The sequence below is a fragment of the Ochotona curzoniae genome, unplaced genomic scaffold, assembly GCF_017591425.1.
Source record: "Ochotona curzoniae isolate NIBS_2020 unplaced genomic scaffold, NIBS_Ocur_1.0 contig_43, whole genome shotgun sequence".
In the NCBI taxonomy this organism is placed as follows: Eukaryota; Metazoa; Chordata; class Mammalia; order Lagomorpha; family Ochotonidae; genus Ochotona; species Ochotona curzoniae.
Genome location: NW_024466218.1, coordinates 38,495,045 through 38,512,648, shown reverse-complemented (window position 1 = coordinate 38,512,648; position 17,604 = coordinate 38,495,045). Strand labels below are relative to the sequence as shown.

The 17,604-nt window shown below is 55.4% G+C and overlaps 1 protein-coding gene across 3 annotated transcripts in view; it reads right to left on the bottom strand.

The window, feature by feature from the left end:
* ZNF236 (zinc finger protein 236) overlaps positions 1 to 17,604 on the bottom strand; it is a 78,255-nt gene that overhangs the window by 14,132 nt on the left and 46,519 nt on the right. For 2 of the 3 annotated variants that reach the window (XM_040985140.1, XM_040985141.1), the window contains 10 exons: positions 16,791 to 16,894; positions 13,289 to 13,440; positions 11,381 to 11,598; positions 10,759 to 10,773; positions 7,944 to 8,206; positions 5,548 to 5,651; positions 3,631 to 3,996; positions 2,679 to 2,824; positions 2,353 to 2,593; positions 1,946 to 2,125 (listed from right to left, as the gene is read on the bottom strand). In XM_040985140.1, coding sequence (XP_040841074.1) covers positions 1,946 to 2,125; positions 2,353 to 2,593; positions 2,679 to 2,824; positions 3,631 to 3,996; positions 5,548 to 5,651; positions 7,944 to 8,206; positions 10,759 to 10,773; positions 11,381 to 11,598; positions 13,289 to 13,440; positions 16,791 to 16,894 — 1,789 coding nt within the window. Of the gene's footprint in view, positions 1 to 1,945; positions 2,126 to 2,352; positions 2,594 to 2,678; positions 2,825 to 3,630; positions 3,997 to 5,547; positions 5,652 to 7,943; positions 8,224 to 10,758; positions 10,774 to 11,380; positions 11,599 to 13,288; positions 13,441 to 16,790; positions 16,895 to 17,604 lie in introns of all 3 variants that reach the window. The other variant, XM_040985139.1, reaches the window with a different exon arrangement.

Sequence of the window (17,604 nt, the reverse complement as noted above, 5' to 3'; positions counted from 1 at the left end):
TTTCAAAGGCGTCTTATGCATAGAACCACTCTATTTCCCATGAGACTCCACCCAGTCACCAAAAGTACCTTAAGTTTAGAGTGGCCGAGAGTGGGAATAAAAATGCTAGTCTGAGATAAATTCATTTGAAAGCAGTCAACAAGCCTGCGTCCACACAACCCACTGTATAGAGCCAAAGTTAGTAGCTCCACAGAGCGCAGGCTAGCCCACCAGGCTGCCGGCCCCACAGAGCACAGGCTAGCCCACTAGGCCATCGGCCCCACAGAGCGCAGGCTAGCCCAGACGCCTGTGGGACTGCAGACCAGGCCAGTCCCCCAGTCCTCGAGGCACAGCTCCCAGACAGGTCCTTAGCTGCCCACTATTGCACTGGGTATTGTTAAGGCTTGCACTCACCCACAGTCTTACTGCCCTGACCGAGTCTACTACTTGCATTTGGGTCATGCAGAGTAAGTCCTGACCCAGGTGGAGATGCCCACTGGGTGACTGGAAACTACATCACACAAGTACCCAGAAAGGGAACCGCCGTGAATACATGTACAGAGAAGGACACAGGTGAATGACAGCCCCCAAATGACGGATGGACACACACTCTTTAAGCTGTATTTTAAAGCACTTCTTAGGAGTTCAACTGTTTGTCAATATTTAAGTATCAAAATTTCAAACTTTGCTGAATAAAACTTTCACAGAATTGAAAATACTTCCATGAGCAGTAGTTGGCCAAGTATGGTCAAAACACATACAGATGTATTTAGGGCACTCTGTGACATCACGGAGCCTGCTCTCCCAGAGTTCCCAGCACACACTCCGTGCGCAGTGTGGAAGCCGGCTGACGACCCAGGACACCCAGGGGCCGCACTTCCAAGCCCCAGCTGCAGTATGAGAACTAGAAACATGGGAACAAAACCACCTGCTGATTGCCTCCTGGTAAGCAACCTGCACATTCTAGAAAGATCTAGTTTCCAAATGAGATGAGATAGTTCCATGAGATAGTTTCCAAATCCTCCTGGAGACCAGGTGCCAGCTTCTGCTGCCTAAGCATGGCATGCTACCCCAAAGTAAAGTGCTCCCTCAGGGCGAACTCTCCACAGGCCTCCCGGATCAGAAACCATGAAGACATCATCCCCCAGCGTGGCGCCCGGCTCCTGCTAAGGAACACCTTGTCACGGCGCCCGGCTCCTGCTAAGGAACACCTCGTCACGGCGCCCACAGCACTGTAAACTGCGGCAGAGGCTCTGGGAAGGGTGACGCTGCTGGGGGAGCCCCCTGGGGGATGAGGGGCTGGCTGGTTATCCTGCCCATCATTGGAGAAACCTGATCACTTCTCTCACACTGAATCTGCACAGCCGGCATCTTGATCATCAGCAAGCGGTTTTCTTATGTTCATCAATGACCTTCTAGATCCACACCAGTAACAGGGCATGCGGCTGGTGAGAAGCACTTACAGCTGAGGCCTGCCAGGGTGAAGCAAAGTGTGTCCATTGATAGCGAAGAAAGTACACCACGGCCCCCAGCCGGAGACAGGGAGGTGGGCTTCAGAGCACCACAGCCCCCAGCCGGAGACAGGGTGCCCTGTGTTCAGCTGCTGTACACACCTGCTGGGGACTGAGACAGCAGCAGCACTGTGGGGCTGTTCAGTCCCAGGGCACGCAGATCACGCCCCTCAGCGGAATGGAACATGGGGGGGAATCATGCACTCAGGACACCTCCTCCTCACCAAGGAAAACGGCAAATCTCTACACTACTGAATTAAATTACGACTCAAACCCTAAGTGACAGGACCAACTACCATTTTTACCTTTAGGACTGGGTGTGAACTGTATCAGATTATTTTTTCACCAAACTTGAGTATTCCTCATGACGTACAAGTTGAGCATTGCTCCGTGTGCCACTGAGTGCGATGAATAAAGACGCCATTGCGGCGCACTCGCACGCACGATCTACTAACCAGAGATTGTTAGGGTGATCTCCTGCGGGGACCCCGAAGCCGACGAGGTGGCGGGCCCGGCGGCCTGCGCCAGGACCTGGCTCAGACTCGAGTTGTTAATGGTCAGGGTGATCTCGTGGGGACCAGTGGAGGTGGACACCAGCCCTGGAGAGGTCACCACCTGCGTGAGGTCTTGTGTCCCTGGGTATTACAAAGCAAAACAAAATCAAGCTTTAAAAGTACACATTTTCCCATTTTGTACCAAACACGCTTTACTGCTATTTTAAACAGACTGGAAATAAGGCAGCAGTCAATTCTTACTCCTTCATAACAGGGCCAAGGTTGAGACGTGAGGCCACAGGCGGTCACTGTGTCCCGAGTCACTCCCGTGGGACTCCAACCAGGGTGAAGCAAACCAGCCCACTTACCACTGCTGCTGGTGGTCAGCACGGAGTCGTGCTCAGACAGCGGGCCTATGGTCAGGTTGGCGGAGGTCACTGTGGGCTGTAGGGACAGGCCCGAGATAGGCTGGATGACAACACTGGCAGGAACAGAGCTGTCTGGGGCCTGAACAGAGCTGTTCTGCGGGGCCACGCCAGGCTCCCCCGCAAGCTGCTGCGTCAACACGTTACCCTGCTGTAGCGTTTGCTGCAGAATACTTGGGTCAATCTGCAAGGTAACACAGGTGCTTGTCAGGACGAGCCCCGCTCTCCTGCGCCGTAGGCATCCCAGGGAAGGATGGCAGGTGCCGTACCTGCAAAGTGATGTTGTTGATGCTGGCGGCATCAATCCCAGAGATCTGGACGTTCGGGCCGACTAGGTTAGCAGCCAGCTGTAACTGGATGCCTTCCAGGGCGGCCAAGCTGCCGTCCGTCAGGGACACCGTTAGGTCACCTCCAGCTAGCCAGGAGAGAGGGGGTGGTGAGCATCAGAAAGCTTTCCTACGACAGGCAGCCCTACAGGGAGGCTTCTGTTTCAATGCTCTTCAAGCTTATTTGCAAGGCAGAGACACAGGAGGGAGGAGGAGAGAGATGGACAGCAGAGGAGGGCTCCATCTGCAGGCTTTCCCCAGTGCCGGCTACAGCAGGAGCTGGGCCAGGCCTCAATCCACATCTCCGCCATGGGCAGCAGGGGCCCGTCACCTGAGCCACCTTGGCTTCTGCCAGGGCCTGCAGCAGCCGTCTGGCACACTGCCTGCATGACGCGTGTCCGCGTTAAGGACTTCCAGAGGAGGAAGCTGCACACAGCATGTGCGCACCACCTGATGAAGAACTGATGTGTGCCACACACAGAACACTCTGTGACAGATAGTAACATTACTGATTTTACACATCAGAGAAGGCTCTCAGAAAGCCCACTGCTGGGCCAGCATTTCTGAGTGTGGTTGGGCGTCTAGGGCACCATGAGGCCCTCAGCAGGGCATCCATTCACAACTAGAAGCTGCCGCTTGTGCCTGAAGGAGAAGCAGCCTGCTCTGTGACCTAGTGACACCAGGGACTCCATGAGTGGATGCAGCAGGAAGCAGTGCTGTGACTGCATGGCGCACTGTGGAATTCATGAGGACACCAGGTGAGACAGATGCAGGGGCCAGTACCCAAAGCTGGGCTCTGAGCGAGGAAGGGACATGCCCTGCTGGCTGGGACATGGCTCCCAGTCCCTGGGGCGCAACACCGGGAGCAGGGTGCGAGGTGCCTCCCGGGGCTCACCTGACACGGAGGCAGGGAGAACAGCTTGTCCCACCAGCCCTTGCTGCAGCAGACTCTGGTCGAGCTGCCCAGTGAGGACAGAGTTGTTCATGATGAACACGCTGGGGTCAGAGGAGGCGGTGCCAAGCAGGCTGACGGGCTGCAGGCCCTCGGAGCACGCTGGAGCCGCAGGCTTCCTGGCCTTCTTGGGGTCGGGTTTGTAATGGAACTGCATGTGTGTCTTGCGTCGGCCAGACGTGCGGAAGCGCAGCTCGCAGTGTGGGCACTTGAAAGGCTTGGCCCCCGTGTGCAGGCGCATGTGGACCTTCAGACTGCCCTTTGTGGAGAAGGCATTGCTGCACACGTGGCAGCTGAAGAGCTTCTGACCTGCAGACAGCCGACCGCGTCAGCAGAGATGTGATGGCTGCGACCCGCCCGCCCCCGCCGCCCCGCAGTTGGGAAGGAGGTGAACGCCCTGGGCCCGTCAACGTCACCGACGCCGGGCTCTGAGAAGCTGCTGCTTGCTTGGGCAGGCTGTGCTGATCGCAGGGACTCAGCACGGCCCCAACCAGGGCGGCCACTCAGCAGGCTCAGCATTGCAGCTACTTCCTTCTGGTTGCACGAAGTACAAGTGAGAGCTGCAGCCCCTCTCGCTTTCTCTTCCGCAAAGGCCAGCTTCACTGCACCCCACACAGGGTCCTCCTGGAGCTTGCCCAGGCTGCCTGCTGCCGCACAGCGCCAGGTAGCACCCCTGCTGTCCTGGGGGGCCTCTCACTTGGTTCCCCTCTACTGGTGGAGGACACAGCTGTTCCAGGGCTAGCAATGCTGTGCTCCAATCCTGCCCCGGGGCCACGGAAATCCCATTCTTGCTTCCCAGGGGAGAAGGTAGGGAAAGGTGTTTGCACTGAGGCCTTTTCTCCCTGCTCCCCACCCGCAACCACAGCCCAAATCAAGGAAGCTGGTGTGCAGAGCACCACAGGTCTCAGGGGCCCCATAAGGAGCACCCCACTGGGTGCAAAGAACAGCTCACTGTCTTCCATCACAGGCTGGTTCCCAGCGTCACACACAAAGACTCGCCCCAAGAAGCAAAGGCAATGGGAGGAAAGCTGAACACAGAACAGCCAGGTCAACAAACTGGCACAGCCAGCTATGCAGTGGCAAGCATCTACCCACTGGGAGAGACCACAGGGCTCACATTTGTGCACAAGCTCCTGATGACCATTACTGCGTGACCCACAGGGCTCACACTTATCTACAAGTCCCTGGTGACCGTTACTGCGTGACCCACAGGGCTCACACATGTGCACAAGTCCCTGGTGACCATTACTGCGTGACCCACAGGGAATGAGCCCAGCAATCAGAGGGAGCTTCTGAGGCCACTCAATGGCACCTAACCCCCAAGAGAGGGCCTGCCAGCACACACCAAGGGTCCTATCCGGGGTCATTAGGCTGGGGAGTCAGCGTGGCAGCCACACTTGGGCAGAGGTGGCAGCCGGCTTGGAGCCACGGCAATGCGCTGTGCACAATGGAGATGCCAAGCTTCACTGATTAGCTCGTGTCAGGCCAAAGGATGGCAACGGCAGCCGGTCAGACATCACCTCTTCCTTGTACAGGATGTTTCCCCCCCACAAAGCCAGGGCCGGCAGCTGCCGCCAGCTGTGCTGAAGCTGCAGGTGTCTCGCAGCCTCGGCAAATGGAATCTTCCCCAACGAGGCTCAGGGCTCTGCAGGCAGGCAGGCTCCCAAAGCAAGTCATAGCCGAACTAGACAGACAGGAGTTTGCCTCTGTCACCACGCCCACCTTCCCTGCCAGGAAGTCATCTTCACATCCATTTGCTGATTCCTACCATAGAACCACAGCTGCCACACACAGGGATGCCTAAATCCATGACACGAACGTCGCCGAGTATCTGCCCGGGTGCAGGGCTTTGCTTCCTACCTGTGTGAGTCTTCACGTGGCAATCAAGCGTAGACTTTACAGTGAAACTCTTCCCACACTCATCACATTTATATGGCTTTTCTCCTGTATGGATCCGAACGTGCCTAGCCAAAAGACATGGCTAAGTCAGTGTTTACTTATAGACACATTAAGAAACAACTTCCAGCAGCTGGAGCTACAGTGCAGCACGAGAGGCATCCCTTCAGTCCCAGCTGCTCCACTTGTGTGACCCAGCTCTCTGCTGATGTGCCTGGGCAAGGAATGCTAGATGGCCCCATGCCCTGGCTTCGGAGTCCAGTGGGAAAGCCAGCCTGCTGTGGGCCTGGCCAGTCCTGCCATCGTGACCATTCAAGGATGAGCCAGCAGATGGAAGATCTCTCTCTGTATATATACTCTTTCAAAAAAGTAAATATAAAAAAATTGAACCTCACTCTATACAAAAACAAAGCAAACTCCAAAGAAAACTAATAAACTAAAAATATGTTAAAACAAAATATGTTAAAAATATGTTAAAGGCAAAAAACAAAATACCAAAAAAAGGGGTCATTTCCATAAAAACCAAAAAGTACCCACAAATCAGCAAGGAGGCACCTGGCAGAAACACAGAAACAAGGCCGAGGCCCAGGTCACGGGAGAAGCAGACCGAACAGGCAGTGGCTGGGGCCGAGGTGCTTCCGCCTCGTCCGCCCGTGACCCGACCGCAGCACTCGGAGCAGGGGCGCACCCAGAGCTCATCACCCATGGGGGGACTGACAGGGCACAACATCCACGTGCTACTGCCACCACAGGGACTCGAACAGGCTTGCAGGAGCAGGTGGATGAGGCAGGAGTCAGGAACAGAGAGGCAGAGCTGGCTGCAAAGCCAACGCCAACACCTGCGTCAACACTCCTGAGGAACAGCCACGAGAATCTGAGTGGCTGCCCCTTGTGGGAGCAGAACCCTGCTTGCTTCAGGCTGTCCGACCATAACACAGATAAAGGATTCCTGATGCTGCCCTTGTCCAGATCCAGGAGAGGCTGTGCCCAGCTCCCGGGGAGCCCGGGCAGACGTGCCCCTGTCCCGCGTCCCTGTGTCTGCAGACACCAGGGTGCTTGCTGTCCCAGCCTGACTGCCTGCTTGTCCCGCGGCCCACCCACAGGTCTCAGCCTAGCAGGTGTCTAACACACGTGCTGCCCCAGCATTTCCGAACTGGCAGAACTCTTCTCTGTGGCCCCACCTAACTCCACATGAAACCCACTCTCCATCACCTCACTCTGTAGCCATCCTGGCTCCACACAACTCCCAGTCACAAGACAGCAAGCGCAGTCCCAGCCCGAGCACTCCTTCCTCTTCTCCTAGGGTTGCAGTCCCCAGCATGGGACCACATGGCAGCAGCCATTACTCAAGCCCAGAGGCGCACACGCAGATGCATATGGCTCTCAGACCCCACCATCCACCTCTCTAACCTCTCGCCCTTGCTGGGTCTCTGAACGCACGCCCTGCATGTAGAAGCATGAAGCCAGCTATCAGCTGCCATGTTCCCTGGCTGGGCCCACCGTCCTGGGACAGGAGCACCATGAAGGCATGCTATGTGATGCCTTGCAGCAGCCACTGCGCTGTCCCCATCATGACTCATCTGCTCTGTCGCCTAGAGCTGAAGCGGAGCATCCCTGATGCCTACAGAAACGGTCCTAGCACTCAGAACACGTGCACTCGGCTTTCTCGCCTCTCCAGTCTGCGCATGCCTCCCACCCCTTCTGTCCTGGGGCCCCTGCAGGGCCGGCACCTGGCTGCTTTCCAGTGGACTCTGACCTCAGGTGCCCACCGCTGCTGCATGGCTAGCGGCCTCCTGCCATCTCCCTTGAGCCCCGGCCGGCAGTTTCTGGGAGCAGGAGGTGCCCACTGCTCTTCTGCACAGTTTCCCATGATGTGGAAGTCAGCTTCGGGCTGCACGTTGAGGGGCAGCAGGCTAAGTCAACGATCATTCTGTATTAGGGGCCAGGCACTGAGCTCCATGGCTGCTTCCAGCCCAGCTTCCTGCTGATGCATAACCTGGGAGGAGCAGGTGACACCTCCAGTGCCTGGGGCTCGAGCTCCAAAGACCTGGAGCGCCCGGCCTCGCCCTGGTCTAGCCCCACCCGTTGCAGTGTTTGGCAAGTGAACCTGCTGATGGAAGATCTTGCTATCTGTTTCAGTCACCCTGTCAATTTGCCTTTCAAAGAAACAAAAAATAAGTGAACTCTAAATCCTCATTCACTACAATCCCAAATTACAGGAAACGGGCCCAGCAATCGACCCAGCACCCAGACTTCCTGCTGGATGCTGGGCAGGAGCTCCTTGGCAGCAGCCACTGGGCAAGCCTCCACAAAGACGGCGTGGGAGCCGCAACCACCAGCACAGGACGCCCAGGCCTCACCTCACCAGGTCGCTGGGCTTCTTGAAGCTCTTGGGGCAGTAGGTGCAGCAGTTGGCATGCTTGGGCTCGGCCTCCAGCTCCGCCTGCTCGTCCCTCAGCTCGCTGATACGGTCCTTCTCGGCAGCCGACTGCACCAGCACCTTCTCAGACACCGTGGCGCTCTCCTGGGGCTGGATCCTGGCCAGCTGCGCCGTCTCCTCCTCAGTGAACGTGATGACCTCAGGGCGGGGCTTTCTTGGCACGTTTCTGTCTGAACTGTCCTCCTCCTCCATGCCCACGCCTAAACCAAACACAGCACCGGAACTCACTCGACACTATAAGGACGTAAGGTGGATTCAGCCTCATCCAGGTGCCCCATCCCAGAGCGAAGAGCTGCCTCCTGCCCCATCACCTCTTTCCTGAGAAACCAAACGGGCCATGAACAGAAGTCGGCCAGCACCAGGAGCTGTGAGGATGGGGCGATGGGCAGCACCAGGAGCTGCATGGCGGTGGGGGTGACGGGCAGCACCAGGAGGTACCTGGGCAGGGGGGTGACAGGCAGCACCAGGAGCTGCATGGCGGTGGGGGTGACTGTATCAGGGGGAATCGTGGAGAAAGCTCTACCCGCAGCCTGGACACAGACGCACTGTGTTGTTAGGAACGGCCCAGGTTCACACAGGCTCCCAGCATTCATTTACTAATGAGGACATAGAATCAATTATCACCAGGAAAAGAAAGCCAGAAGCCAAAAAAATGTGAGACCAAATTGATCTCTAAACAAAGAGCCTCCAATGAAAAGTCTGTGAAAGCAATATGTGTGTGTGCGTGCATGTGTGTGTGCATGAGTGTGTGCTTGTGTGCATGTGTGTGCACGTGCTTGTGTGTCTGCGTGCATGTGTGTCTGCATGCATGTGTGTATGCCTGTGTGTGCATGTGTGTCTGTGCGTGTGTGTCTGTGTGCATGTGTGCATGTCTGTGTGCAGTGCATGTGTGTCTGTGTGTGCATGTCTGCATGCATGTGTGTATGTCTGTGTGCATGTGTGTCTGTGTGTGTCTGTGTGCATGTCTGTGTGTGTGTCTGTGTGCGTGTGTGTGTGCATGTCTGCGTGCACACGTGCTTTCTCAGTGGGGCGTAAGGGTTCATTTCCATTGGTTCTAGGAAGAATAAACTGCTACTAGCCTAAAACAGGCTGAGGCTCCTGTCCAACGGTCAGGACTCCGCGTGGACACGTGGTGGCGGGCATCCCGTGCTTTGGGGCCAGGGTGCAGCCCCAGCTCCATCCAGAGTGCAGCCTCCTGCTGACCCTGCAGCAGTGCCACCCACATGACAGCTAGCCTCAATTCCAGGTCCTGACTTCAACGGTCCAAGCTGCCACTGGCACCTAGAGAACGAGGCAGCGGATATGACCTCTGTCTCTCTGCCTTTCCAATAAAATGAAAAAAAAAATTAAAATTAAGAAAATATATGTAATAGAGAAGGAAATAAAATCTGATTGGGACTGGGGATGCCATTAATGCATGAAAGACTTTGAAAAGTAAAATGCATGGGTGTAGTAAGCTAGACTCCCATCTGCAGTGCCAGACCACATACAGGCGCTCCTTCATGTCCTGGCTGCTCCACTGCTAATCCAGTTTCCTGCTAATGGCAGTGAAAGCAGTGGAGGATAGCCCAAGTCCTTGGACCCCTGCAGCCACATGGGGGACCCAAAAGAAGCTCCTGATTTTGGACTGGCCCAGCTCCAGCCACTGCAGCCATTTGGGGAGCAAACCAACAGATGGAAAATGTCTCCCATTCTTTCTGTAACTTTGCCTTTCAAATAAAAAAGAAACTAAACCTTAAAAAAAAAAAAGAAAATGCAAGATGAAATAGCAAAACAAACAATGGCTAAAACCTAATTAGTAAATTAGACAGCCCAGTGACCCAGTCATCACTGGCCAGAAAGCTGCAGCTCCCAGCTGGAAACCCTGGGAGAGCCTATGGGCATTTACAGTGGTCTCTAGTAACTGGCAAGACTCATGGAGACGGTGCCCAAAAACACAGCCAGACAGGACAGGAAGTGAGCTCGGCAGATGAGGGCAGGGCTGGCAGAGAGGAGGCCAAGGCACTTCACGGTGCAGTCAACAGGAGCTGGGGCAAAACACAACCAACCACCAAGCAGTGACTTCCACATAGGCACACACAGCTGTGGCGGAGGCCCACGACAGCCCTGGAGCAATGCTTGGGACATGGATTCCACAGCACCAGCAGCTTCCTGGACCATGGGGACACATGATTAACATGGGGATGGTGCATGTTCCTGTCTGGGCTGGCACGGGCTCCAGGTGTGACACCCGAGCTTATGGCACGTTTTGATTCGTCTGAGGGGAAGGATCTCAGGATGCATTTTCAAAGTGGAAGTGAAGGCTTTCAGGGTGCTGCCTCCTGCAAAGTCGGGGCTCACAGCAATATCTCCTGAAGCTGGGGACACAGGCACATCTTATAAAGACACACGCCTCCAAACACAAGAGCAACTTAGACCACTCTGTTCTGAGATGAGTCTGGGTACTGCGCACAGTCTCACTGGACCCGAGTCCAAATGAACACAGAGCTGCAGGCTGAGCATTGGAGGGGCGGAGGGCAGGAGCCACGGCAGGGCTGCGGGCTGAGAGCTCCCCTCCACATGGCATCCTCAGGAACTCACAGGTCTCACTCCACAAGCACCAGGCACCAGGCACCAGGCATCAGGAGGCGGTACACTGAGACCAGCACCATTCACAGCACTCAAAGGCAATGCTTTATCACACAGTGTGTGTGTGTGCACGTGCGCAGGCATGCACACACATTCCTGACACCAACATCATCTGGTATACACTGCGGGCATGTGGACTCGGGCAAATTTCCCAAGGTTTAGCTGGTTCCCACACAACACGAGAGGAATTCTGTCAGCTGTCCAGTGGTCTATGCCAACTGTGAGGGAGGGCCGTGCATGCATTGCTGCTGGCACAGCATGGCAGGAGGCGCTCTACCAACGCCAGCTGTCCCTATGTTGGGGAGAGAGCAGATGCCAGCGGCACATCCATCCCCAGGACATGGCACAGCACTATGGACAGGGTTGCAGGTGGTCCCCCGCCCAGCGAGGATCAGGGCTGAAGAGAAAAGACGGCAAATCATCGCCTTCCTTTAAAAACCCAAGCCAACCCTTTGAGCCCTGCCTCGCCCGGGTCCATGTGGAGGGATGGAGGCAGGCGAGCTGGATATGAGGGCAGGGCCCATAGCACTGCCAGATGACTCCCTCACTGCGCCTCTGGGCCATGCGCAAGGAACAAGCATGCTCTCATAATCAGAAAACAAGACAGTCTAAGATGTAAGGTGCTACTAATGCCAAGCCCTCCCCAGGCAGACTGAAACAGCCACGGATGACCTGGGCACAAGTGTACTCCTAAGCCAGCATCCAGTTAACCAGCGAGACTGTGCAGGCAGTACCTCCTCCTTCCGTCTCGCCAGCTGTGGGAGCAGCAGGGGCCACTGCCTGGTGCCTCTTCATGTGTTTCCTGCAGTGAACAGTGGTCCGGAAGCCCTCCTCGCAGAAGGGGCACTTGTAGGCCTTCATGCTCACGTGTGTCGCCATGTGCCGCGTGAGGCTGCCATTGGTGGTGAAGGAGGTGTTGCAGACGCTGCAGCTGAAGGCCTTGACCCCTGCGGCGGCACAACAGCAGAGACACGGTTGGCAGGAGGCAGCCTGAGACAGTCTCCAGCTGTGGCAGCAGAGGGGCTCTGTGCAAAGGGGTTTGGCCAGCTTACAGGTCATGAGAACAGAGCAGGAGAGAATGGCGGCCCCCCAGAGTGTGCCCTCATACCAGCCAGGGCTCAGGCGGCCTCTCCACCCTCACCCACAACGTGTCTCAGGACCTTTCACCCCTTGAGAAAGGGCTTTTCAAATCCATCTCAGGGACCCCACCGCTCAGGACAGCTTGTCTGCCCCCTCGTGGGCTCTCGGCGAGCCTCTCCATCCACGTGGAGTCCAGCTCGTGGGCCTGCCCCCTCTGTCTGAGTGAATGTTCTGAGCAGGGTAACTTCACTGAAGCCCTACCAGAATGCACGCTGACACTAAACATGTCATCCACACGCCAAATAGATACAACGGTTGATTAAGTGGAGGGAGTAGCTCTAACGATATTTGTAATCACAAGCCACATAGCTGATAAAGGTGGAGCAGTCAAAATATATTTTATAGAAGAACTCTTACAAGTCAGTGATAACAAATGAACAGAGTTGAAACATATTTCCGAAGAAGCACTTGAAAAGATGCTCAATGTCGCTAGCCATCAGAGGGCTCCAAGTCAGAGCTCCAGTGAGATGCTTCCCTCCCCAGAACAGAGCATGATGAGAAAGATGGCTCAGACAAGCCCTGGCAAGGGAGTGCAGAGAGCAGAACTGTAGTGTCTGCTGTGGGATGCAGGAGACGCTAAAGACACTGCCATCACATAGCCTAGTAATTTCATCCCTAAGTAGGGAAATGAAGACAAACTCGTCACAAAGCCTCACATGCGAACGTTCAAGTAGGATTACTCGTAACAGTCAATAAATGGAAATGACCCAAACGCCCATCAGGTGACAGGAGGACGTGCGGTGAGGCGGAGTGTGGCAGTCAGGAGGCAAGCATGCACACACGCCACAATGTGCACGTGTGGCCCAGCACACACCGCGTGCTGGGAGAGACTGGCAAGACCACCTGCTGCTTGAGTCTACTGGGAATGTGCACAAGAGGCAAATCCATGGAGTAGACCAAGGACTCCCCGGGGTTGGAGGAGTTAGTGTAGACCAAGGACTCCCCGGGGTTGGAGGAGTTAGTGTAGACCAAGGACTTCCTGGGGTTGGTGGGGTTAGTGTAGACCAAGGACTTCCTGGGGTTGGTGGGGTTAGTGTAGACCAAGGACTCCCTGGGGTTGGTGGGGTTAGTGTAGACCAAGGACTCCCTGGGGTTGAGCATGCAAGAGATTCAGATGTGGGAGGAGGTAGTGACAGCTAGTGGGGTGACAAGAACGTTGTAAAATGAGACAGGAGTGAGGCTGTCAAACTCTGAACATGTGTCCACGCAAAGTGGGTGATCCCACTGGCATACAATGACACCACAGGAACACCCATCACCCCATCAGCATCAGAATGAACCCAGGTTCCTGTCACTGTGTCTGGGAAACAGTGCAAGACAGCCCAAGGCCTCCCACACAGCAGAGGCCCAGGAGCACCTAGCTCAGCACGGCTGCTGAGACTTGAGTCAACGTGCAGAGGGAAACACTTTCTCCTTCCTCCCTTTCTTCGCCATTCCAAAGCATACACAAAGAAATCTTTGTAAAAATGGAAAAGAGCACTAGAGGTAGACAATCACCTGTGTGTGTCTTCTCGTGGGACTTGAGGACTCCAGAGGAGACGAAGCCACGTCCACAGAGCTTGCACTTGTAGGGCTTCTCCCCGGTGTGTGACCGCACGTGCTGCTTCAAGTGGCTGGACTTCTTGAAGCCTTTGTTGCAGTAGTCACACCTGGAAACCAACACAGCGCTCTGTTCACACTCACCAGAACATGGCCACAAACAATATCCAACAATCTTCCCTAATAGCCATTCGACACCCAAAGCCAGCAAGCGATGAGAGGTTTAAACACAACAACCAGGACGCAGAGTCAGTAACCGTAATCTGTAGAGCATCTGCAGGCTGAACCCTATCTCGTCTCCCGCACACGGACATGCCAACAAACAGGAGGGGCATACATCCTGCACTACTTCCTTCACAGCGAGCCTCGACCTAGAAGCCTCCCGTCCCACACTCAGATGCAGTCGTTCGGTAAAGGCTGCACCGAACAGACCACGCTGGGGCTATTGCAAATAATGTACCAAAAAAGCTGCACATTATTGCACTCTCAATTGCTACCAAGGGTTAAAATAATTATAGACTTCACAATTCCCATTTATGTATCAAAAGCGTATTCCACCGGCGCGTGCTGTTTGCCCACGCCTCAGTGTTAGCCTACAGGAGGCGGCAGATGAAGACTGGCACTAGACCACAGGTTGCACGTGTCAAGGTGTGCTGAGGCCTCACTGCTGTGCAATGGAGTCTGCCGAGGCCACCGACCAAAAGCAGAAAGCAAGCAAGCAAGAGGCCCCATGCACCGACGGAGGGATTAGCCCGCAGTGGAGGCGGGCAGCTCGTGGTCTCCACGTCATGCGGAAAGCAATCAGCTGCACAGTGACTGCCACAGAGCCAGCTGGGATCCACCAAGAAGGCTGATGGTGAAACAGTGATGTCTGTGGAACAGTAATGTACACTAACCAAGCCAACTACCCCCAAAAGGTGGCACTGGCTGGCCATCCTGGGAGCGCAGCTCTGACAAACAGGACCTTCCCCAGCTGGCTCCAGCCCCATCTTCCACCCTCCCCTTAAAGCCCCAGCTCCATGCACACAAGACGGAACCTTCCGGGGCCAGCAGTGTGGTACAGCACGCACAGCCCCACCTGCGAAGTCAGCATCTTACACAGGCACAGATTCAAGCCCTGGCAGCTTTCCAATGCAGCTTGCTGCTAGTGGCCTGGGAAAGCAGCAGAGGATGGCCCAAGTGGCTATGCCCTGCACTATCAAGGAGACCTGGATAAGGCTCCTGGCTCCCGTCCTGCCAGGTTCAGCCCTGGCAGTTTCAGTCATCTGGGGAACAAACCAGAGAATGGAAGATCTTCCTCTCTCTTTAAAACAACAATGAGGGACCACTCACTGCTTGTGCCAGGGTCCTTCCTCCCTCAGGTCACAGCTGGCCTCTGTCTGCAGTCATTCTGCCCCGGTGTCCAGTACAGCTTGAACCCTGGAGGCCAGGCCCTGGCCTTGTCCTTGAGGGCATCTGTGCATGGGATCCTGACCCTTCTCCCTAACTGCCCCCACCGCCACCCCTCAGATGAGGTCAGGCAGACAATGCCCAGAAGCAGCTCAGCCAGGAGGCATAGGAAGCCTCGACTTTGGCCAAACTCAATAGCGTGATGACAGCTACAGTTGCCATGGTTTTGACATCGTTGCAGCCCTGGGGATCCAGGGAAAGCCGCACACTCTCTCCTTCAGACGATACAGGTGCCCACTGGCATGCGTCTCTGCAGGCTCTGCTCATTCCCAGTGGGTGCACCTTGGTCCCTGCAGCTGGCCCTTCCTTTTCTCGTTCGTCTCTGAGGGGTGTGGTCAGGATGCGATGCTTTTTGGAACACACACTCCCTCAGCTCAAAAGGTTGGTCTCTGCTCTGACAACTCCCAAATGTGGACTGCCAGTTTGGCCTGCCCCTTAACTTCAACCATCCGTGTCAACTGCCAGCCTGGCGACAGGAGCCTTGTCTGCCAAGGGTCTCCCCTTCCAGACAGCCATCTCTCCATCAAGATGCACAGCTCAAGCTCCTAACAGTCCCCTGCCCCTTGTCTTTCTCTCACTTCTTTGCCTGCTGTAAATCCTCTAGGTTCTACTTCTAAATACAGCCAGAATTTACAACCTCTGCTTACGGTCACCCACAGCCTTGATAGACAGTCACACAGCCTTTCCTAGGCCCACAGCTGATCAGTGGACACACAGCCCTTCTAGGCCTGTGGCTGATGGGCGGACACACGGCCCTTCTAGGCCCACGGCTGATCAGTGGACACACAGCCCTTCCGGGGCACAGCTGAGCAGTGGACACACAGCCCTTCCGGGGCACGGCTCTTCCCGTCTTCCTTTTCTCCGCTGCCAAGGGAAGGTTTCATCCCCATGCAGTTCGGTGACTTATTGTGCTTATTCTCTTTCGCCTGCATTCTGAACTCTGCTGTGCCCGGCACATCACAGGTCCGTAGTAAACACTACTGCTGATGGATGGTCAGCAGGTAAGCTGCTGGTGGGTAGGCTGAAAAGTTACCATCCAGTAAAGCCAGAGCAACATCATGAAGGAATCACCAACTTCAGCTCCAATGCTCAGGCATGAGCACACACGTCACGTGGAGCAAATGAGAAGTGTGCACCAAGTGACAGGAGCACTGCAGAAAAGGCTGCAGCCCACTGGAAACCCCCAGAACCCACACACCCTCTGCAGCCAGTAGCATCCTACACCGTGGATCTGCAAATCTGTAAACACCCAGGAGTCCCAGGGCCTCTCAAACGTGCATGGTCAGTAACACCAGCAAGTTCGTCCACTTCCAGAATCCCCATGGGAGCAGCTAGACACCCACAACAGTGACTGCAAAGTCACTGAATACAGTTCCTGGCTAAATGGCTCTGGGAAAATGACTCAAGTTCAGAAGTGCTTAAAGGAAATGAGGAAAATATTAAAACTACATTGAGGCTAAAGTTATCTCCGCAGAAGATCCTATTCACGCTAATTTTCAGAAACATACACTTGGCCTTTTCACGGACACTCACTCTATTCCCTGTGCCCCACACCACAGTGTGGGTCAGAGCCGAGACCCACAGCCAGTTCCCAAGCTGCTGCACAGCCACGGCGGTTGGGGGTCACCTGTCCTGGCACACAGGCTGCCACACATTCAAGGACATGTAACATGCTTTCTTTCCCAAAATTTGTGGTCCGTGCAGAGTTTCTCATGATTGTCACCTCCATGAACGGTCTGAAGACCATCCACTGATGGAGAAGGTGCACGGTACGTCTTGGCTACTTGTGCCAACAGGCACAGGGGTCCAAGGGGGCAGGGAAGCCCCACAGAGCACGAGGTGCAGCAGCTACAGGCAGGATGTGGCTGCCACAGCCCAGCCAGCTCAGCTCATTAATGAAATGAGGATGGTGAGGGGAACTGTTTCACAGAGTGCCAGGAGAGGCACGCTGCACAGTGCTCGGGATGGGGAGGGCCTCGCTCGTGGCAGCTGGAGCCTGGCCGCAGCATACCTGTAGGAGCGCCGGCTCTGATCTTCACTGTCTTCCAGAAACAGAGGACGCTGCGGCCGCAGATCCAGCTCCTCCCGGGGTGGCTCCTGGATCAGCCGTGTTGTCTGCAACGGAACACAAGTGTCAAGTGGACTGCCACGGGTATCCAGAAATCAAGGTCAAGGCCGCGCACGAACACACATTCACAGGAAAAAGCCGAGCAGTCCACCGCAGTCACTGAAAGCAACACCATTGGTCATAACTTAAAACCAATGCCTACTGACCTGTTTTGAACGTACTGGAACAGACTTTCATTGGCAATGAGATACTGAAATGATTAAAAATGCTCTGTCGTTGGGCCCGGGCGGTGGCACAGTGGTTAAGGTCCTCGCCTTGCACGCCCGGGATCCCATATGGGCACCGGTTCTAATCCCGGCACCCTGCTTCCCTTCCAGCTCCCTGCCTGTGGCCTGGGAAAGCAGCCGAGGACAGCCCAAGGCTTTGGGACCCTGCACCCATGTGGGAGACCCGGAAGAGGCTCCTGGCTTCGGATCGGCATAGCATCGACCATTGCGCTCACTTGGGGAGTGAATCATCGGATGAAGATCTTCCTCTCTGTCTCTCCTCTCTGTATATCCGCCTTTCCAATAAAAAAATAATAAAAATAAATCTAAAAAAAAAATGCTCTGTCGTCAGCTTGACCCTTTCCGACATGAGAATGCAAACCCTGCCTCCTGGGGAGCCTGCCTCCTCTCCCGTCAGAGCCACATCCTCCCGACAACCAGGTCAGCCCCTTCCAGTCACAGCACAACAGGCTGTTCACACACAGGGCGGA